Source organism: Pyxicephalus adspersus, chromosome 1, assembly GCF_032062135.1.
Source record: "Pyxicephalus adspersus chromosome 1, UCB_Pads_2.0, whole genome shotgun sequence".
Lineage (NCBI taxonomy): Eukaryota > Metazoa > Chordata > Amphibia > Anura > Pyxicephalidae > Pyxicephalus > Pyxicephalus adspersus.
Genome location: NC_092858.1, coordinates 11919135 through 11943213, shown reverse-complemented (window position 1 = coordinate 11943213; position 24079 = coordinate 11919135). Strand labels below are relative to the sequence as shown.

Genomic DNA, 24079 nt, shown 5'->3' with positions numbered 1-24079 from the left:
CTTTCCAGGTTAAGCCTATCAAGAGAACTTGTCACTCTGCTGTAAATGGTCATGGTGATAGTTTGTGTTTATTGTATCCCTTTAACCTTTACTGCATTATGTTTATTATTGCAGATTCTGTTTACTAACCATATTACATCTACCCGCGGAAGCTTTGGCAGGTCTACCTTCATGTTTTTATAGCTTAGCAATATTTATTTGGTTGTTAATTTCTCCTACTGAGCTCTGCAGCTTAATGACAAGCTAGGATTGCCGGAGAGTTGCGAGACGTGTCTCCATATCATCTCCGGAAAATGGTGTAAATCCCGTGGAAGCAGCAGCAGTCATGAATATTTTAGGTGCTAGTGAATTAAAACAAATGTTTTTCTGCAGTCTTCTGCCCTCTGGCCGCTCGTTCTGTTTACCAGAGCAAAAAGATTTTAATTGATGCTGGTTAGTTTGTGTCATACACCTTGGGGCTACTTACCGCTATGCTACATTTTTTAGGAGAACATTAGGAAGTCTATTAATGCAAACTGTTTATGTGACCTGTATAAAGAATTAAAAAAGGCTTAAAGGATAAAAGTTCTTTCTTTAAAACAATGTTTCCATGTTTTTATTTTTTTTTTAATCTATTATGAAATATTAATCTTGGGGATAATTGTAACGTATATATAGTGAGCTTAAGATATGAACAAGCTAGGGTAAAGCACTGAAATGGCTTGGGTTATACTTATTTACCTAAAAAGGCCTAAAAACCCAATTGAATTTTGGTATTACCATAAAATTTTATTTTATTTTATTTTTTGGAAGTATTTTAAATGTATATATATAATATATACAATTTATATATATATATAATATATATTGTATAAAAGTTAAACAACCATAAGTGTTTAAATTTAACATAATATTGATATTTAGTGTAGCAGTCTGCTCTTACTTGTTCATTGTATAAAGAAATTAAATCTACAATCTATAGTAAAATCACTAACTCCTTACCATAGTCTATGGCCAATTTGGGGTAAGCCAACCTTTTCTGATGGTGGAAGGAAACCAACATGAACATACAAACTTTATTCAAATGTTGCCTTGGATTCAAATCATTTGGGATCAAATCTATAGGTACTACATGGCCAGAGTGATAGTCACTAAACCAATATGCTGTCCATCTGCTCTTCAGGTTTTTCATTGGATTTCCTAAAAATCTAATAAATTAAATCCATCTCATGCAAGTCTTTATAATAAAGTGGCAATACTGCTTTGCCCCCCATGTAGGTTGTGCCTACTTGTACCACAGTAGGTTAAGAGAATCTTGTAGATTCTTAGAGATCAACATTGTCTGCCATTGTTTGTATGAAGTTTCTGAGATATGGAGAATGTGAGACACAAATGAAAGAAGATCTGGTGTCCAGATAAAAAATAGCTTTATGTACAAATCAACTTTCATTTGACTCCTTTAGTGAGCCCTATTTTTAGTTTTTACAAAAACAACTGCATTACAATGGGGTGGTACAAAAAGATGGGGGTGCAAATGTCAGCATGATATCCATTTTAAGTCCACTGTTTGGACAATTGGGTTGGTTTGGTGGTGAACTGAGCTTAGCTTTAAGAGATGGGGCTTAGGTTTGGTTTTGTGAAGCCATAACTGGTAGTGAACAGGGAGGAGAACATTCACCCAATATTGGGTCTTATGTTACTTACTCTAGCGCCAAAAAATTGACTTTTTAATGAACTAAGAAATTCCCCTTCCCTGTAATACTAAGGATATCCCAAATAATGCTGGTTCTGATCTTCTACTGAAGCTTGTTCACATTTGACTTATTATCAATACTAACTACACCTTTCGTGTACCTTTTACCATTGGTTCTTTTTTGCCTTTAGTCCTGGCTGACTGAAAGAATGTACACTTCTATGGATTTGTACTTTAGCCAAGCTGTAGCCTAAGCATGTCTCACCTGGGATTAGCTGCTGGTCAATACATTTATTTGAGTTAACCAGGGACCAGATATGATTAGCTTTAGACGTGGCTTTGTTTGTAATTGCCACTGGGAAATCAATATGGCGACCAGTGAAGCCTGGCTCAGTAAAGCAAGGGGATTTCACTGTGTAATTAGAGCATGGCAGCATGCTATAACTGTGGACTTTTCAATCAGCTTTTGTTTTACTGCTGCTGTAAAAAAATCTTATTGATCATTGAAGAGTTTGTTACACTTATTCCAAGAACGGTATTATCTATATACCTGGCTAACGGCGTATGGACTGTTAAAAGCAAGCCTTAGGTTTAGCTTTGCACATTTGTACAGACTTACTTTGATTTTTCTGCATACTGTGAGTTCCTTACATTGCAGCAAGGCAGGGAGAGCCTGGCCCATGTCCTGCCTGGAACATGTCCAGCATATCTAGCCCTTTCCTAAGACATCATTTTCAACAAGTCATCATTTACCTCTGTAACATTACAAAATGTAGATTTGGTTGAAGTTCACAGCATGTCTTAAAATATTTGCTTTTTGTATGAGCGCAAAATCTTGGCAGCCTGCCAGCCCTATATTATAAACAACCTGCAGGTGTTTCTAAGCTTTTAGAAACAGACCGCAGCAGACTTTAAAGTCATTGGCCCTGATTTATTAAAGCTCTCCAAGGCCAGAGAGGTTACACTTTCATCAATGCAGCTGGATGATCCAGCAAACCTGGAATGGATCAGGTCCCGAATTGCAAGTATTTGCTAACAAATAGCTAATTTTTTTTAGATTTGCTGGATGACCCAGCTTTACTGAGTGTATCTTCTCCAGCTTTGGAGAGCTTTAATGAATCAGGCCCATTGCTGTAATCTTTGAGGATTTTTGAGAAGGAATACATTCACAATAAAAGCAGCTAGTAGTAGATAGTTCAGTATTATATTATTGGCACATGTGCACTTTAGCAGACTAAGATTGATGTTTGTTAGAGTTTAAAGTCACTACAGTTTACAGTCCTTTCTGGATTTTTATTTGTTATTGGAAATGCAATAGGGTGGGGACTTAGGATAGGTTCAGACCTGCTTTGATCCCAAACAGCTAATGGCAGGTGACACCAGGCCAGCCATTCAGTCACTTGTGCCACAGTGACAGCTACATAAGTGTTGTGCCACTCACTACTGCCCTGTTCATTCTTTATGGGGTTGCATGTGGCATCTCCCCAAATACAGCAGTTCCTTGCTTGTTCCGGCATGAGGAAAATTGAAAATGCAACCTCATGGACAGTGTGATCATAGCCTAAATTGAATGGGAACACCTAAACTCTCAACAGGGTCTTAAATTAGGCTTTCAGCTGCAGAAGAGCTGCATCTCATCATTGTAGTTCCCAAGTGATATAGAAAACAAGGTGGTGACTGATTGAAGCAGACATTATATATAGACAAAATTTCCTTTTTGGGTATTTGACTCTCTAATGTGGAATTCATGCCAAGTAGGTCCAACAGCTGGTACCTACCTGTAGAACATTGCCTGTAGCTGTTTTCTCTGTGACACCTCCGGGTTTTATCTATGTGTGTTTAATGTCCTGGCCTTTATCCGCATTTGGCACATCTTAGGTTAGCTTGTCATGATTATTTGTTGCTTCTAGAGTGACTGGATCAAGCCTTATATAATAGGACTGTTAGCATATGCCTGGTGTTTACTTAAAGCATTTGAGCTGAATTACTCCCCTGCAGCAGCAAACACAATTAAAAATAAATGCGGACAAGGGATTTCTCTTGTTTCTTTTTTTTCAGGGAGTTATATACTGTGATCTTGAAGATTGTATTCAGTGAAGTGAGTGAATGTGTCACATTGTCTCTGGCATCCTCCCGAGACACCAGGGGCCTGTCAGCCGCAGCAAATTGTGCCAGAAGATACCACGGGAGGCTGAGAACTGAAGCTATCGTTTCTGCTTCCTAAATCTTTTCAGTTTAATCTCAGACACGTTTGTCAAAGATAAATTACAAACTCTGATGTCAACTGAAAGGAGAGAAAAATACATTTCCAACTGCCATTTTAAAGTTCACTTAATTTACTTTGCTTTACTTTCTTGTGTGGTAATAGTATTAGAATAGCAATATGTCCTGATGGAAAAATAATATACCTCCCGGGTGTCTTTATGTAGGTTTAGAACATCCAGATTTTAATCCAATCAAGGGATCAAAGCTGGAGATAGCTGGAGATAGGGTCTGATTTATTAAAGCTCTCAAAGGCTGGAGAGAATACAATTTCATCAGTGAAACTGGGTGATCCAGAAAATCTGGAATGGAGTCATTTTCTATATCCTGGACCAACTTTATTCCAAGTTTTTAGGATCACCCAGCTTTATGGATGAAAATGTATCCTCTTGGAGCCTTGGAGAGCTTTATTAAATCAGACCCATTGGGTGTACGCCTTCATATATTCTTGACTAAACATTAATTAGATGTGTTTGGATAACAGGTTAGTCATTTCACATTTTAAATGTTCACTGTAATGGAAAATATTGCTAGTTCCTGTGGGCATATCGATGATACATACATATTATGAGATGTAGATCTTTATGACTTTTACAAAATCCACAATATTGAAGTTCAGCTTTATACACAGAATGGACTGCCAGTTCACCTTTGCTTGGGTGTCTCATAACTCCCCATAACAATGGATGGGAATATACCATCCACCATTCCCTTTTGCCAATTATCAGTCCCATTTTGCTCAGGGGTTTCATAAATTGTTATTTAAATTGTGGTTAGTGGTCTAAAGATTTAGCTATATGGCTATGAATAAGTGGAACTAGAGCCAAGCTCAGCTTGACTTTGTTGCAAGACTCCAATAGTGGGATTAGTTCTACCCATATTACCAGATTTGTAGTCTTCTTGCCCCTGAATTCCTCCTGCTGCAAAAAAATGAAGTGATCTCAATTTCTGTCTATTTTGTATTTTTAGGTATTTCATCGTGCCCTACTTACATGGCTATGAGATTTAGGATAGAAGCTATTATCTGTCCATGGTGGTTTTTGACCAGCTCCATGTTTGTCTTCATCATAAAGGGTAACAGCTTTGATAGAAAACCTGTACAGAGGATGCAGGCAGTGTTTGCTGCCTCATTTTCCTGTGGGACTGATGTCACCAAATAGCTATGGCTATTTTTATTCCTGTACACGGTTTGGCATCCTTTGCATAAAAGCATTTTCCCTGTATTCCCATCTGGCACACGGAGGTTAATGCCTAGCCAGCCACTTGGCCACCTGCACTGCTGCACTGGTCATTAAAGAACTAGTATTTGTTTTTCTTTACAGAGGGCGATAATGAACTGCTCACTGCCACCCCCATATATCCTATGCTCTGCCATGGGTGAAATGCCACATATAGCACCTCCCCCGAGGGGCACAAAGCAGTAATAATTGCACTGCAACTTCCCTGCCAGCTTAGCCTATGAAAAGTTCTCCTCCTCTACTGCTTTATTAACTTAACCCCAATGTGTAGTATTTGTGACCACGCCAGATTTGAGCCCTGTTGCAGTCCTGTATTAATATACAAGGCAATATGAGGTAATATACGGTAAAAATTCTATAATATAAAACAATATTAGAGCTGCAGGTGCCAGTACTGCTGGTCCTAACTGCTTTAACAAAAATTGATTGTTGTTTAGTTGCTTTTGGCTATCATTGACTTCAATTGAAGAAATTCAGTAAATTCTGATGCATTATTAGGCTAAGGCATCCACTGGTCTATTGATTCCCATATGACTTACACCCCTATGATTTAATGGCAGCAATATGTTTCCCAAACAATATTTAAAGAAATCCATGCAGATAACACATAACATTAATGGAGGGGAAAATCAATATACAATGTATATAAATTGTGAGCAGGAAAAGGGGACAGCTATAAATAGTTATAATCAATGGCATTTAAATCAATTCTTTTATTAAATGGGTATTTAAACATTGGTAAATTTGATGTGAAGAGAACTGGCTTAGATTTATGGTATAGTTTCAGGATGTATGTGCTGTATAGAGTCAGTTTGATGCATATTGAAAACAAATTACAATAAACTTTACTTGTTTGCTATAATTTGCTCTGTTCAATATACTATCAAAGACTTTTCAATAATTGCAATAATATACTATTAACATTTTTTGTATTTTAAATTGCTGATTTAATCCATTGTATGGCAGGTATAGATTTACTTAAAAAATATATTAATTTTCAGTATATGATGTAACCTGAAAGAACAAATTATGAACCGTTCCAATCTGATCCGACATCTGATTCATCCATAAAATGTCCATTGAATACACCGCTTTATTAGACTGGAAGAGAAAGTCAATGGGATAACTGAAGGACTTTTTTCATAAGGGCAGTCACATTTAGGGGGGCTTTTGTTTGGAATGAACATTAGACACAGGGTAGACAAATCCAATTGGCTTTAATTGACTATTACACATGACTGCAAAGAAGCTGGGTTTGCCCTAGGTTTTTTACATTGTGGGTTATTTATGGATTGTACACTATGGATATTTATGGATCTTTATTAATTAATTTTTATATATAAATTTTATTGAATTTAAATTTTATAATTGATTTAGGATTTTAATAAATATGGATATATATTATGGATTGTGGGTTCATTCTTTTGATGCATCACCCCCTACTATAGGTAAAGAAGATCATTTTTATTCTTTTCTTGTTCCCATGCTTATGAAGCTGTCTGACAAGAATGCCAGTTGACATGAGCCCTTATGTTCATAGAAATCCATCAGGGAAAGGCAACTCCATTGCATAGCTTTGTAATGGCTGCAACAGTTGGGCATACTTCAAGTAGGAATTTTGCTCATTAATGGTTCACTTACTGAATTTCCAGCGGGATCACTAGAAATTGAAACACAATAAAAATACTGACAACCATGCAAAGAGTGGAGGTGACCTTTAAAGCAGAGATCAATTCAAAACGTGAAAATTTGCTGTTGCAGGTAACAGTTAGTAGTAATTTTGCCTGAGCAGTAACGTGAAAATGTCCCTTTTGTCTGGAATTCCTCTTGAAAAATAGCACTGACTTTTCCAGTATGTAAGTGTGCCTAGGCACTCCCATGCCTACAACCTCTTAACTGTATATCTGCAGAATGAGATCCAAGGCTCTGTTGTCCGTGACCATTAGGCTATGTACACACGTGCAATGATTCTCGTCCGATAATCAGTTCAGGTCCAATATCGGATGAGAATCTTGTGTCTGTACAGCGCTCGTCATCCATTGTCCTGGCGGACAATCGTCCTGATCTACGGACGATGGACGACGAACGACGAACGATTGTACTGCAAGTGAAGGGGGGGAGAGTGCAGCGGGGTGCCGCTCCGTCGTTCTCTCCCTCCCCTCTCTATAGAGCAGAATAATTCTGTATGTACAGCACTCTTTCATGCATTATGCAATCGTTAGTCGTTTGAAAGGATCATGAAAGATCCTTTCCAACAACAAGTATTGCACATGTGTACATAGCCCTAGTCTTTGGAGATTAGAGTGAAATTGGAGTGAAATTTGATGACGTTCATTGTTCTTCTTGCTGGAGGCTTTGACATGAGGAAGCAAAGATGTTGCCTCAAGATGGTGACCTCCATATATTGGTCTCAAAACAAGGCATGGTAAGCCATTAATTAGGTAAAATCAGCTGTAGGTGGACCACAGGCAATACCAGTGACTAGTCCATGGGCAAAGCTCCCAATGCTTAGTTTCCTTCATCCTCCTCAGTAAGATATTTTATATATTTTACCATTCAGAATAAAATTCTATTATCTTTCAGAAAAACACCTACCTTGCTGTATGACTAAGAATGTTCCAGCATATTGAATCAACAGTCTTATTCTGCTTATCTGTTTTCTGTAGCTGAATCACACAATTCGCCATTCGCAGAGGCTTTACATCGCCTGGCTATTGTGACCAGTCATTTTATTGTTCTCATGAAATTCAAAATATTTTCCAGTAATTACACTAAATTTAAGATGTGATCTGTCTTATTGGTTTGTCAGGAGAGTTTGTCAGCGTTTATTTCTAAATTCTCAGCTTGTGCTGTACAATCTAATAACTTTATAGCAGTAATCGATACAAATCCGAAGTTGTAGAGAAGCTTTCTGTGTGACTCCAGTAGCTCTCGTGGTGGTGATGTGCAGTTTGATTTTTGCAGTTATAGTGCAAGCTGGTGATTGCCAATGAACCATTACAGTTCAGCAGTGCCATTGTCCTCATGTTGGTCATATACGGAGGAATGGGTTTCATCTGTTCAATGTTCACACTGTGGTTCCTCCTGCAAGCCCCAAAGGTCCCTATAGGACACGGTAGTGATGAAGTTGGGTGGTTAAACAAACAATGTGAAGATTCTTCAGCCATCCTTCTTTTCAGTAGGGCCACACAAATGGCAGCAAAAATGAGAATTAATGTAGATCAGTGGCCTCGTATTAATAAGTATGTACTAAGTCTGCACCAAGGGGATGCTTTCGTATCTAGCAAACCAGTGGGCATTCCTTGCGGCTGGCACTTAAATTTGACAGGTGGTGGCAGTAGGTAGCACTGGTACCGCTCTTTGCCTCCCCCATTTATTTTGTATAAGGCTGCTGTGGGGGAAGCTACTTCTCCCTTGAGTCGAGATTTCACTGGCATGAGGAAGCAGCAACTGGTCTGAACATTGCCTTAAAGTTTGCTTCTGGCTATCTAAATATTCCTACAAATATCAAATGATCCTGCCGTAGAGTTCACTTAATGCAGCTTCCTTTGATAAGGTGATAACAATCCTGCACAACTCCTCAATTCAAAGCAGAATTGTCACTCTCATGTGGACTGAGTCTTCTTGCATTATAGTAGAATGAAAAAATGTTGTAGGAGGGTGACTTGTCAATCAACACCTGGCCACACCCAACCCCTCCCACGGCCTTTGTTGATAAGCCCTCCCACTGTAAGCTGCAGTGTCTGCAAAGGTGAGCATGTGAGGCTTATGCATTACACAGTGAATGGGTTTGGACTACCACATAGAACCCTGACAGCAGTTAAACTTAAGATAATAAGATTTGACCATGTTGTAAGCTATCCCACTTAATGTCTAGGGTAGCACAAATAGAGAGAACAGGAAAAGTGTTATCCATTCCTTTTTAGAACTCTGAGAGTGTCTAGGGTAACACAAATGGAGATAATAGGAAATGTGTTATTCATTCCTTTTGTAGAATTATGTGGATGTGCTGCTATGCTTCGAACTTGCATTATGGGAGATCAAATCAAGTGTAATTGATTGCTCTTCACTAGGTATGTAAATATAGATTTTAATGAACTTAGCATCAGATATACAGTATTTTTAATGCAAGCTAAGTTAAAAACTTTATATGTTTTTACATGTTATATATTACCTCTCACAGAGATCACAATACTTTACCTGATGATGGCTTCATCTACTTTTCTCCAGAACTACAGGACCAGCTTCCTTCGTTTAGTTCCCAGACTAGGTTGCCTGCTCAATAATAAAACAGTCAAAGTTCTTGGGTTGGATAAACCTTTGGATGAACTTAATCCAGTTTTTTTGGTTCGTTCTTCCACAATGGAAAATGAGAAGGGATCCTCAAAGCAAAGGAAAACATCTCATAGGCAGTGGTAACTGCCGTTGTTCCAGTAACTCAATTTTATTCATTTCACTTCCCCCTAGTGACATATGGCGAGGCTTTATCTCCCCTGTAGCGGTACCTATAGCAAAAAAAACCTGGTTCTAATCCTTTATTGAAAGTGAGGAAAAGACACAACAAGCATATGTCCTGCTGAGTCAGATCCAGAGATATCTAACCAGCAATGAGCATGACCTTTGATAGCTGTAGAGCTGTATTAGCAGGGGGAACCTCTGGAGGGAGAACACTGCAACCGAACAGAGAGCAATAGTCCAGGTTTTTCTGCTCAGGCTGATTGTGTATAAAATCTGCTTTGATACACCTGGATTTTTTTTAAGCTTATAATAACTGAACGTTTGAAGTCTGTATATAGTCCGAAGTTATCCTGTTTGCCTGATCCCAGTATTGCATTCACCCCCAAAAAATGGTTTAACAATTATAGTGATTGATAAAGTATTGTACATACTGTATATATTTGAATATAAACTGATCAAATTTAATGTACAGCACTGTGTTATATCTTGGCGCAATATACATACTGTTTAATATTAATAATAATCCTAATATACACCAAGGTACTTATTTAACCAAAAAATGCAGGAAAATGCATACTTGACTGCAGTATAAACCTAGGGTATAAAATGTTGCTGTGACAGCTAGCATTCTGAACAGTAATTATTAGAAATGCCAATAAAACAATGTATATAAATATATCCATGTGTGTAATTTTCAAAACACTTATTTAAAAGTGTACTTTTGATTTGGTTATGATGACTAAATTGCTTTTTAATGCTCCTTTATGACACCAAAAGATTGCATTGCGTTCTCATAACATGTGTTACAAACTCTTGCAGTTTCCCAGACTAGAGACATGAGTTTGTTGCACACGTTACATTAGGACTCACTGCCATCTACTGGTAAGACCTGAGTATAAACCAAGATTCTTTTTTCTTATGACATATATTCGAGCATACACATAATTGTATTTTAAATTGATATTCAAAATGTGTCAATCTATTGGAGTAAAGTAAATGTGGGTACTATTAGATATATTTCTGATTATTGGAGACTCTGGGGTGCTGTATACTTTTAGGCAGATGCGAGTTGCTAGAAAGAATGTTGACCTCATATCATGAATTTTTCACTGTGTTTAATAACAACATTGTGTAATGGAACACTTCGAGAAGCATTACAGGCAGATAGGAACTATCCAATTTCCACATCACTATGGCCCATATATTTGTACAGCTTGGCTTGTCATACCGGTGGCAGCTGCACCCTCCTGATTAAAATATTTATCTTCTTCCCCTAATGATGTTACATAACAAAGATATATCCAGTTTTCCAGGTTGGTAGATAATAACTTCAAGGAAAAAATTCAATTTCCTGAGCTAGTTTAAAATTCATACTGATTTCATACTTTATATTATTATTATGTTTTTTGCCTAAAAGAAAAAATAAAATCAAGCCGCCTAAATAATGTTTCACGGAAAGGGAGTTTTCAGCTCATTTTATTTTCAAGTGATGCAAACATGTCACATAATAGTGTATATATTGTTAACCTAATGAAGCTGTAATGAAAGTTAAGATTGATTGCATACCAGGGAACAATTTCTTACTGCTGTCTGCAGCTGGACGCTGGCCAGGTCTGGCTCACCTGCCATAAAGAGACCTTGTCACCAATTTATTGGTAAATGTACCCAACAGCATAGAAAATTAACGTATTTTAAACATTTTCTTTTTCTCGTAAATTATTTATTTTACTTGCTAAACTAGCTAATAAAAAACGGCCCAATACCTCCTTACCTTTCTTGGCCTTCCCTCCTCTTGATGTGTCTTATTACTCTTTGTCCACCTTCATCATAACCTTTTATGTGGCTGCCATAGTAGAAGAAAAAGGGAATACTATAGAGCAGCCTTTCACTGTTATTTTAACGTGGAGGAACCCTTGAAATACCTTCCAGGTCTTTGGGAACGACCTGTTATACTATATGTACTATACTATATCCACAGCTCACGGTACATTAGTGTTGTGGTCAGTGGAAAGAATGTCTCTGGCCAACGGGAAGAATGTCGCCCGTACAGATAGCCAAAAGGATCATTGGTGTCAGTTAAACTTTTGGATGAACCCCAGGGTTCCATAGTAACCTGGTTGGGAAACACTGCTATAGAACATCATTTGTTTAACATATCCTTATCTACTGGGGCTTCTAATATCACATTCAATGTGGCGGCACCCAACAGCAGTCCCAGGTCTTTAGGATGTCTACACAAAGTAGAAGTTTACAGGTAAGTACTATGCACAAAATGGACCTGATTTATCAAAGCTCTCCAAGATTGGAGAAGATAGACTATCATGTATGAACCAGCAAACCTGGAATAGATTTGGTACAACATTTTAAACATTTTCAAATAATCCAGGTTTGCTGGATCAGCAAGGTTCTCCAATTATATTTCTCCGATGATCTTTTCCAGTCCTGGAGAACTTTGATAATATTTTGTTAAAATGAAAGATCTGGGTCTCTTTAAAGTATAATTCATGGTTTCAAAACTATAAAATTGCACTGCAAGTGTAGCTTTTGGCACCAATTAATTTAAGAACTGCTGAAATAAGAGCCATTTAATCAGCCAAGTAGTCGAACCACCCTAACCATTTTTTTCCAAACACAAAGTTATTCTTTAAAATACACTTGGCTTCTATTTCTGTCAACCTTCATCTACTGCCTGTTCAACCCTGCCATTAGGTTGACGCTTAATGTCAGATAAAATTACAAGTTAGAATTGGCTATCGAACCTGCCAGAGCTCCTATAAATGTCAAGGATCGTGTGATGGAATTGCCAAAAGTGCTTCTCGTCTTAGCCCAGCTTTATAAAAAAAGGTTTACTCACTCATCTGTAGATGACATATCTGATTCATAGTAATATTTAAACCACTGACTTTTTTTCTTCTTTTTTTCATGACAGAAAGATTGCGCAGCCTGCTGACATCACAGGGCAGTCAGGGTTCAGAAATCCTTCCGATTTTCCAGCAGCCTAAAAACCCAAAGTAAGTAAAATATATATAAGACATATAGTGCTCAGGACAATGATTATATGCAGGGAGCAAAACCTGCGGAGCAACTGGATTTCAGTTTTCTTGGTTTTATTTAATGTAGGTTATAGATTTACAAGGGAAAAAATTTAGGCAAAAAGTTCCAATCATATATTTTTATATTATCATGTATAAAGCTAACAAAAAAAGCTCCAGTATTCTTTTTATATGTTATCCAGATATTCTGTACCTGTTTGTAGGAAAAAAATGTTGCTTACACACTTCAACAAAAATGAATGTAAAGGTGAAAGTGAAAGAGATACTCTCCAGAATTATAACTTACAGCCAACCCCTAAAAAGTTACACAATTCAAACAACCTATGCACCCAGACAAGATTTGCTTAGAGCAAATGTTTTTTTCTAGGTTGTTAGCAAGGAGAACACAAAACATACGTATTTCAGAAAAGTAAGTAAAAATATTTTATACTTTTTTGAAAAATCGAATACTAACATGCAAGTAACTATATCAAAAGAACAAATGGTGAGGTCATTTCTAGTGGTTCCTATAAATGCACCACATACCACAAAGCCAATTACAAATTTCCAAAATGCATACCCTTAAAAGTATGTAATTACAAATGAAAAGACTGAGAAAGAGTAGGGTATCTTTAAAGCAGCAGTGTATTAAACAACATAAATTTAGACAAGGTTACGCAATGTTGAATCACACAGCAAGTGTATATAAATTACAAACTCTTATTAAATCCCTAGGCAAACTGCCATAGGAGGGTGCAAAAGGCTTGACATTGACTTCTACTTTTGGATGCAGAATTGGGTGTATACAAGGTCGAGAAAAGATAGATGTTGTGTACTGGCGTGTTTCACTTATAGAGACTTTCTTAGAGGTCTTTGGGACATCCAAAAATGAAGTTAGAAGTATATTAGAGAGTTTTCAGAGGAGTCAGAATCACATGTAATTGATGGGCAAATCAATTCCAGTGCTTACTGGAGTCTGTAGTCAAAAGTTTATTGACACCTAATAAATTAATCAAGGCAGTGGCTATACATCTCCGTACCATCAGAGACAGAGACTCTTGCCCTTTGCCTTCTCCTTTCCCACTTTTTTCAGTATTTTCTGAGTATTTTTTATTTAAAGTACAGATTTTTATTTAAAGACAGAGAGTCGGAAAGGAAACAGCTTCTGATTTAAATTCATGAAGTTTAATTAATCCTGTTTAAAGTGTTTCTGTGCTGTGTAACCTCTGTGTACTCTATTTTGTTGATGACCTTAGAGAGAGGTGCTTCCTTAGTGCTTGGTCCACTATTTTCAGATGCCAGGCCATTGAGTGTAATAAAAGTTTGAATTATAGGCATAATACATAGCCAGACACAAAAGAGAGATATAAAAGACTCTTCACTTACCTTCCCTCTACCGTTTTCCTCTGCTCCTCTTCCAAGTGTTGGATCTTTGGCCATCTTTATTGGCGCATAACTCCTGCGCATAATTGTGGAAGTTCATTCAGTCCTGGGCTTCTGGAATATCCCAGCATCCTACACTGAACTCAAACCTTTTGTACACATAAATATACTATGCTCTTTTTTTATTTCTTTTTATTTTTTTATAAGTGTATTATCATATCAAACTACAAAACACATACATACTGTGAAAAGTTAAATAATAGCAATATTCTTACAATAAAAAAGCAGAAAAGGCATTTGCATCTATGGGAACATAAACTAAAATAAGTAGCTATATTGTTTTTCTACTTGGTTTAAGGTTATTTCCTAGCAGCTGTATGTACTTCTACAGATAGTAACAGATCATCTTTATTTGATATATGAAAAGTGATTTGTGTAATATATATGTATTGTTAAAGCCACCAAATTACCCTCAGGCATCGATCTTGTGAAGAGTTTAAACATGTCTTTGCATATTATAGTATCCATTCAAGGACACAGGAAAAAAAAGTGGAAAATGTTCTTAGAATTGTTAAAAAAGAGCAGAAATTCAAAAGGTGCTGGAATTTTAAGTTTCCGTGTTCAATGTAAACTGCAACAGGACATGTTCACTGGCTCCGATATGGCTGCTCCTCCCAAAAATTCACATCATTTTGGGAACACTGGCACACTAAAATCAGAAAGCAGAAGCAAAAAAAAAAAAGAAAAAACACCAAACCAAACTTGTAAAAAATTCCAATAAATGTTTATTTAATTTGCCATTAAAATAAACACAGCCAAGTGTATTGGGAGCCATATTAACCTCACTCTTTTTTTCCCTTAAAATTAAATCCACCTGGGCTTAAAGGTCTGTATAACTTTTTTGTCCTTTTAATAGATTAAAGTATTTTGTACTTTTGTCATTTGCCCCTAAATGATCTTTTATGTATGGTTGTTGGCCTCCAGTAGATGGGGCTGTGTCCTCATTTCAAATGTGTAACAAACTCCCTAATATTTGCATATGTGGTTCTGATCTGTCAAACCTCAACACCAAGTACAAGTTATTAAAGTATGTCACAAAATAAAGCTACGTACAGATGATTCCCACCCAAGACAAAATGCCAATAAACAGAGCAGTGCTGTGTGTACAGTACTCATTTATTCATCTGTCACTGGAAACAATCTCAAAAAAGTGATTTCCATTGACAATCATCTAACACTATCTGATGTCTGTACAAGACCTAGGACCCGAGTATAAACTAAGAATCTTTTTGTAATTGTTTGAGGTATAAAAATCTTGGCATATACTTGAGTATGCATTGAATTATTTGCTTTAAGCAAAAATATGGTATACATATATTTTGAAATATGTTAATAAATAATGTTTTATGAAAAGTTTGAATTTAGACATGACATTTTTATTTCATATACCTGTATTTTAGGTTTGGGTCTTACATAGCCCTAATGAAGTGGGGTGTGCTTGGTCTTTAAAACATGTTGACTGCATGTATTTTAATGGTAAATTAAAGTGAGGTTTTTTTTAAGCACAAGTTTAGTTTGGAGCTTTTTACTTTTACCTTCTGCTCAGGTTGCAGGTATTTGCAGGCAGCAATTTGATAATCCACATCTTGAGCCTTGTAACTCTAACAATTATCACCTGTCCCAGACTTTATATCACCATGGGATGGAATCATGTACTAAGTTTTTAAAAAAATCACACCTGCTATGATGTTCTTGGACAATCAGCATCTTCCTTGACACATTCAATAGTTAATTAGATTAGGATGACTGAGTTACCCTTGCAAGACATCCTCAACATTACAGTTGTACATGTCCTGTTAAATGTGATTTTAGATTTTCATTGATTGATGATCGTTTATGATCATCTTGGGTGAAAATCTACTGTAAGTCCTAACGTATAATATATATATATTGTATTATATGCTAGAACACTAATGACCGACAGCCAACAACAGGTTTTGTTTTCTATTGGAGCGAAGCAAAAATGCAAATGTTGCTGGTCCTTCCCCCTCGCTTCTCTATACACAGCTCCATCTGTAGTATGCTCATTCCTTCTACTACTGCTAAAAACTATCAACAATATTTATTTCTAGCAAACATCTGTACTTACTGTAACCACTACAAACTCAACCATGAGGAGTTTTGCAGCCAGTTTATAGGAATATTTATATCATTGAATAATGGCTTGTGTACACAGCTGTTGTTATCCTGGATGTCTTTAAAAAGCACAATAAGAACCAATCAGTGGTATCCCATTCACCCCCTACGTACAGTGTAAGCAAATTTTCTAAATGCGGTCTTGTGGCAAATTGGGCCGTTCTTCCTTACCAAACATGTAGTCGAGAACGGCCTTTGTAACTTCGGCCGGGGAAACCTAATTTTTGGGTCCTGCGAGACCAGTCAGGGGAGCTTGCAGCCCTTTACTAGTAGTATGTGTTCTTGGATAGAGTTTCTCTATCCAAGAACACAGCCGTGATAATCCTCCTATAGTGATTTCCGACGGTTTCGCAAAATTTCCCTGAAATTTCGTGGAACCATCGGAATTTCGACGAAATGCCAAAGGCATTCTCGCTCACCCCTAGTACAGTGTAGACGACAGTTCTTGGGGTGCATATGACCAGGTTTGCACTGCATTCTTCTGTACACAACAGGTCTCTTTTGATGCATTCGCATTGAAGCTAAAGTAGACATTTGGCAGCATTGGGTTACAGCTGCAAAACAACATAGCACACATATTACTATCTGACTGTATGATCCTTGGATTGGTGTTTCCAGACCTTTCGAACATGGAAACCATGGAAATACCTATCCTAGGGAACCCCTGCTATATATATGAGATCCACAGCTCGTAACACATTAGTATGGTTGTCAATGGGAAGAACACCTCTTATATTGCCTTTACATAGAGCCACAAATATTATTGGTGTCAGTTAAACGGACCTAAAAGGAACAATTTTCTCATTGCTCAAGGAATGTCTAGAAACTTCTGGAGGATCTAAAGGGTTACACAAAATGCTGTTAAGAAACACTTCTTAACACTGCTTTAGATCCATCATTGACAATGTAGGTTGAGGATGTACCCAATTGGTTATAATTTAATAGGAAAGGGAAGTCAGACTGTAGCATGGATGAGTAAGCTCTAAGCCATTTATAAGTTCACTGAACATAAAAAAAACTATTGGCCTACACCACCATATTGTTCTTTGCTTGGCATTTTATGGTGTAGGTATCTCATCGGACTGGGGAATCTTTTTTATGTTTCAACCAAACTCAAAAAGTAAAAATTGGAAGTAAAAAGTGAAAGACATTTTCGGCTTTCTGGTTTTATGTACTTATCTACATTTCCAGCTCTGGCATCTACATTATGTAATTCTTGTTCATGTTTTTAGTTTTAAGGTTTTTATCTAATAATAGGAGATGATAGTGGGAAGCAGAATAGCCGTTAGGAGCATGCTTGTTATGGCAAGAACTCACCCTTCAGATCTTAGTTCTGCTTTAAAAATTTGTTCTAACCTCCAAAATCTTTAAAGATCACCCAAAAAAACAGATGACCTTTTCTTGGAAATACTAGTTGCCTATCCAAGATTTCACTTTTAGAATTATCGACCTAGCACAAACTTGCACATTAGAAAGCTGGAGGGAACTGAGGTCTCCTGAATCAGAAATCATGATTTACCATGCCAGCAAAAGTTGCGAAGGGAGTTAAAAGAACTAAAAGTTTATTTTTTTTATCACTATGTTGAAAAATTCCTTTAAATGAAAGTTGTGGAGAAACGGTAGAGCTGGCAAGAAAGTATCCAGCTATAGCTCCCCATAAATGATAGGTATATTTTTGTTTGTAGAAGTATCGGATAATTATGTTGCTGTGGGCTGATGATAGGTCACCTGTAGCCAAATTTCTTGGATCCAGCAGATTGCAACATGTGCCTACCGAGAGTGAGGAGTGTTGACAAGTGTAGGAGGACGCTGTCACTTATACCAGGTTGCTTGGTAACCTGCGTCTTGGACAGTGTTTACCGTAATATCAAACTATCAGGCTCTGTGTTCCACTCTTTTATCTTTGTCTCATGGATGTTTTTAGCCTATTTTTACAAGTCTGGATTTCAAGCTTCTATAAGGAGAATTATAGAGATATAGATGTAGATATAGATACCATAGATCAGTAATAAAAAAAATAAATCCGATAATAAAAAAGATAGATAAGCTGGATATATAAATCGATTGAAATGAAAAAAAGAACTTAAACTTATAAAAAAAAGATATAATAGATCAAAAATATAAATAAGATAAATATACAGATAGCTTCGGTGGATACAGTAGCTTCAAAAAGTTTTCAGACCCCCTTCATTTTTTTCATTTTTTATTTGTTGCAGCCTGGTGCTACAATCATTTTAATTATTTTTTCTCATTAATCTTCACTCAGTACCCTATAATGTCAAAGTGAAAACAGAATTTTAGACTATTTTTTAAATGTATTAAAAAAACAACTGAAATATCACATTTACAATAGAGTTCAGACTTTGCAACAACACTTGAAATTTAGCTCAGGTGCATCGCTATTTCTCTTGATCGATGCTCTGATGTTTCTACACATTGATTGGTAAATAAAATTGATTGGACATGATTGGGAGAGGCACACACCTCTCAATAGAAGGCGTCATAGATAGCAATGCATATCAGAGCAAAAACCAAACCATGAGGCCAATAGACAGGATTGTTGCAAATCACAGATCTGGGAAGGATACAAATAATTTTCTGCTGCATTGAAGGTTCCCAAGAACACAGTGGCCTCCCTAATGCTCATAGTTTGTCACAACCAGGACTCTTCCAAGAGCTGGTTTCCCAGCTAAACCTGCAAATTCAGGGAGAAGGGCCTTCGTGAGTGGGGTGACCAAAAGCCCAATGTTCACACTGAACTCCAGAGGTCCTGTGCTGAGATGGGTCTCAGAAGGACAACCATAACTAAAGCGCTCCACTAATCTGAGCTCTATGTCAGAGTGGTTCGCCACTCCTCAGGGCAAAACACATAAAGGCCTGCTTGGCGTTTGCAAAAAAGCACCCGAAAAACTCTCAGACTATGAGAAACAAGATTCTTTGGACTCATGAATACAAACTGAACCAGGTAAACTGTTTGGTTCCAATTCATGTTATGTCTGGAGGAAACCAGGCAGGACCCAACACCTGCCCAATACCATCCCAACAGTGAAGCATGGTGGTGGAAACAGTGGTGTTTTTCAGCATCAGGAATTGGGAGACTGGTCAGGGTTGATGGAAAGCCTAATGAAGCAAAGTACAGAGATATCTTTACTGAAAACCTGTTCCACAGTGTTCAGGACCTCAGATTTGGTCGAAGGTTCACCTTTCGACACAACAATGACCCAAAGCAAAGAGTGAAGACAACACAAGGGTGGCTTAGGTACAACTCTGTAAATGTTCTAAAGTGTCTCAAGCCAGAGTCCTGACTTAAACCCTTTTGAACATTTTTTGGTGAGACCTCAAAATTGGTGTCCACCAAGAGTCCCCATCCAACCAGACTGAGTTTAAGGGACACTGTATATAAATAGATAAATGAAAGACAACCCCACTTGCCTTGACATGACATGGGTGGGTATTTAAAATAAAAATCTGCAAAGGGACAAAAAAAAATCCTTGTAGGAGTTTTAACTCTATTCAAAGCAATTTGGTCATAGTAAGTCTTTAAATAACATTTTCTGGGTCTTCAACTTTAAGGAGGAAGAAGGAAGAAGAGACAAACCTTCATTGGGATTTCAGACAATAGACTGTGTGCCTGAGGGAGGATATACAGAAAAAGCGCAGAGACAAGTGGAAACATTTAACATGCAGACACTTAGCCATTGATGAGATTCTTCTGTATCCTCCTCATTCCCGATCTCTCTGCAGCTGCATGTAAAAGGGGAGGAATGAAAAGCTAAAACTCAACGTGACAACAGCTGTGCTTGTGTCACCAGAACAAGCCCATGTTGAAAATGTATTATTACTGGAAAGATTGGGCTTTAATTAAATACAGCTGCAACTGTTTTAAACATTTCCCCTCCGTCTTTATTTCCTGTGACTTTTTGCCCATTATGTTTCCCTGTGACGTCTGGCGGGAGTGGATGAAAAAGCTGAAATTTAGAAATAGAAAATCTTTGCATTAATATATGTAAAATTGGCTTAATATGTCTCTTTGAAATGACGACACTAGAAATGGCTTGGGATCAGAAGTTGATGGATACTAATAACTCTGATTCTTACCCATAGTTGTGTTTTGTCATTATTCTCAATACGACTTTGTTATTAAAAGCTCACATCTGGTTTTCCCAGTTTACTGAATAAATATTGACCAATATGGAGTGTGATACCATCATTTGGCTTTGTAAGGGCGACAGAGTTTAAAATTCTAAGGGGTTATCTCGCCCCTGGCAATTCTGAAAGCTTTAGCAAGTCAGGATACCAAGGTGCAGTTTAACTTGCCAATTTTAATAATAATCCCTTCAACTCCCTGACAGTGAGTACAAGCATTTTTTGATTAATTATATACCTTATAACTACTACAATATATACTTTTTACATCCTTAACTATGATCACTTATATGGATTCTTTCTTTTCTTTTTTAATGCCTACACATAATATAGAATACAATATAAAGTACAGTCAACTAAAGAGTCTTGCAGATCACCTGAGGAAGCCGTTTGGCGAAATGTGTCGGGACACGAGACGTTACTGCTTTTCGAATGCTCGTTATTCCTATTAATAAGTATCAGGGAAATTTATGTCTAGTCTGATGGTCTTACACCCCACTGTATCTTGATTGGCGAAAGACCGTATCACGTTTGTTTCACTCATTTACTGAATTATGAATTGTGTTTTATATGAATTTAAATATAACCTACTGAATATACTACCACATTGCCAAAAAAACCCAGCTTCTTTCTTTGTTTTGTCTTGCCAATTATAATGCCTAATTTATATATTTTTTAAAGTACAGTATATACTCAAATATAAATCCATACAAATATAAATTGAGGTACCTAATTTCACCTGGTAATACAGTAAAATGCTTTGACTTGGGAACAAGATGCAGCCATCATCCTAACACAGTAATCAACAGAAATGTCAAGAAAATTATTGAGAATACATCCATGGTGTGTTATTTTTAACACATTTATTTTAAAGGGGAAAAATAAAAAATTACATAGGCTCAGCCTTTATGCCTTTTCCCCCTTTTTACTAGTTGAAGTATTTTGTACTTTTGTACTGGTTGTGATAGATCACTTTCTTCTCAATTAACCTTTTTTTGTATTATTTTCGTACACCAGTAGATGGTGCTGTGTAGCAAAGTGATGTCTATTGTCTAGAGTTTATTACATACTTTGCATGAGGACACAGTACCATCTGCTGGTGCAACTCACGTAAAAACTGAGATTTTTTTTTTCTATTAAAAATTTAAGTAGGGGGTTTATATTGATTTATACTTAAGTATATATGGTATGTGTAAACCAAAACATTAAATATCATCAAAAAAAATTTAAATTTGAAAGTAGAACTCCAGGTGACATAAGATAAAAATGAATAGCTCATTATATATTAAAATAAAATAATCTTTAGCTGTATAATTTAGCTTCATTCCAGAGTTTTCCCCTGCAATTCTTTTATTCGCCACCAGATTTCCCTACATCATGTACCCAATTTCCTTTGGATGGTTGGTGTTCATACTGAATTGAATGAAACTAAAGTTCCATTCTCCTCCTCTCCAAGTTCTCCTCTTGGACTGTGAATCAACTGCTGTGCAATCAATTACATTTTCAGTTGATGTTCCACATTTATATAAAACAAGTCGATTGACCTAGACATAATGGAACTAAAGGCAGATTGCATATGGCCAGTCTAAGAGTCATGAGGGCCCCATATTTAGTGTTGTCTTTAGAGAGAGAATTGAAGTTCTGGAGTGGACACAGAGGTTGCATCATGTAATGTGTTAGATGTAAATAGATTTTAATGGAATTTCCTTTTTAAAAGAAAACAGATGTAATTGTTATATTATGTATACCAGACTGACTTGTGAGTGTCTGTGTATAACAACCTCAGTAAAAAAGATATAAAAAAAATCATGAATATTTCAAATTTACTTGCTTTACAAAAGCAATTGAATGTGCTCTGCAGTAAAACATTTTGCTGACTGCTGCAGATAAACAGCAAATATACAGAAAACACATTATTTGTAGTGTTGGATCATTTTCCTTAAAGAAAACCTGTGGCCAGACTACGGGCATTAAAATATTCTACATAGTAGATAGGTAGGTAGTAAATAAGCTGTGAAATGAATGTTACTGACCTCCATAGCTGCAGTCACTGTTGAGCAAATAATCCTAAAAAAAGTCACAGTTGAAGAATTCTGATTGGAGGGCATTTCTAGTAGCCAGTTGGTTGTTCTACATGCACATGAGCTAAAACAGCCAACAAGTGGTCCGAGAGAAAATGTTGGTGGTCCACAAGACAAGACTGTCACAGCAATTAAAACTTGGTACCAGTCACACTAAAAATGTGTATTACCTAAATAAGCTTCAATTTTTTGTAATAATTAAACTAACTTTAATAATTTTGTTACATTTAAACAAGCTTTTAGGATTTTGTTATGATTACATGAGCATTTATATTTTTGTTATATTTAATAGGTGCGTTTCATAATAACCCCTTGAGTGGTAATCCCGAGTGTGGCTCGGGGTAAAAAAAACATGCTGAAAGCAGTAACCCCGAGCCAAACTCGGGGTAGCTAAATACATTAAAAAAAAACCACTTATCTGGTCCCATCGACCTCCTGTCCATCGAATCCCATCCTCGGGCCGGGTCCTTTTCCTCCAATCTTCCTCCGACAAGTACAGTGACATTCCCCGGAAGTTCCCAGTGACGTCGGTGCATGCGTTGGTGCGTGCGGGAGCACGGCGGGAAATTTAAAGTATTTTGTATTGCATTCAATATATATATTTGTTTATATTATCCTTGCTACTGTACAGTTATATTACAGGTTATTACAGGTTTCAGTATTATTTTTGCCCCCCTATTTTAACAAATTTTTGTGTCTTTTTATTTAAAGTTTAATATTAAATTTAATAAATATTGGACATATTTTGGTCAGTTATGCCTAAAACTTATAGGTCTAAAATAAAAACAATGTACAGCCTTTGGCATAAAAATACTGACAAAATTAGACCGCCAGAGACGTTATTAAAATAGAAGTTCTCTGATCATTGTTTTACAATCATCAGTTGCATGTAATGTACTTGCAATTTATAGATTTTAGTTGTGTTTTTGGCTGTTTGCATATAATTTAGCTGTAAACTTCATATACGTCCTGTGTAATATCAGTTTGTAGTATCTCTGGTAACACTGGTCTGCAATGATGACAACATTTATTTAGCCCCGGCATCTGCAAGGAAAGTCAGGATTGCCGAGTATACCTGGCATCAAACACTAAGTAGCACATGTGCAGCTCAGCGAAATCTGACAGCTAGGAGGGGATTGTGCAGATAAGAATAGTTCTTACAGGAATAATGCTATAAACACCTTCACCAGTTTTCAAAGTGAGGCTTTAGTTCCACTTTAACTACCTGGGCGTTACACTGATGTCTAGATTTCTGTAGCAAAAGCGTTACACTGTTTTTCATGAAATTTTTTTTTTAAATTGTAGACCTGTAACTTACAGAAATATGTCCGAACAAGGGTCTAGTAAATATCCTGAATATAAAAATGTTTGAAACACACAATCATGTAAAAAAAAAAATTACTTTTAATAAAATTAAATAAAAGACAGAAAAATCAGCTTAAACAAGACTACATAAATAAATGAAAAATACTGAAAATGCGATAATTCGGTATACTGTATAGTAATATATTTTTCTAAAACACCTCCCTAGTGTCCAACAGTCCAATGTTACATACCTATAGACAAAACCACATAAATATATTTTGTATTATTTTGTATTGAATTGGATAC

The 24079-nt window shown here is 36.6% G+C and overlaps 1 protein-coding gene across 2 annotated transcripts in view; it reads left to right on the top strand.

The window, feature by feature from the left end:
- The window catches only part of NOX4 (NADPH oxidase 4), a 110751-nt gene that overhangs the window by 60538 nt on the left and 26134 nt on the right, over nt 1-24079 (top strand). For both annotated transcript variants that reach the window (XM_072402502.1, XM_072402511.1), the window contains exon 13: nt 12560-12641. In XM_072402502.1, coding sequence (XP_072258603.1) covers nt 12560-12641 — 82 coding nt within the window. The remainder of the gene's footprint in view (nt 1-12559; nt 12642-24079) is intronic.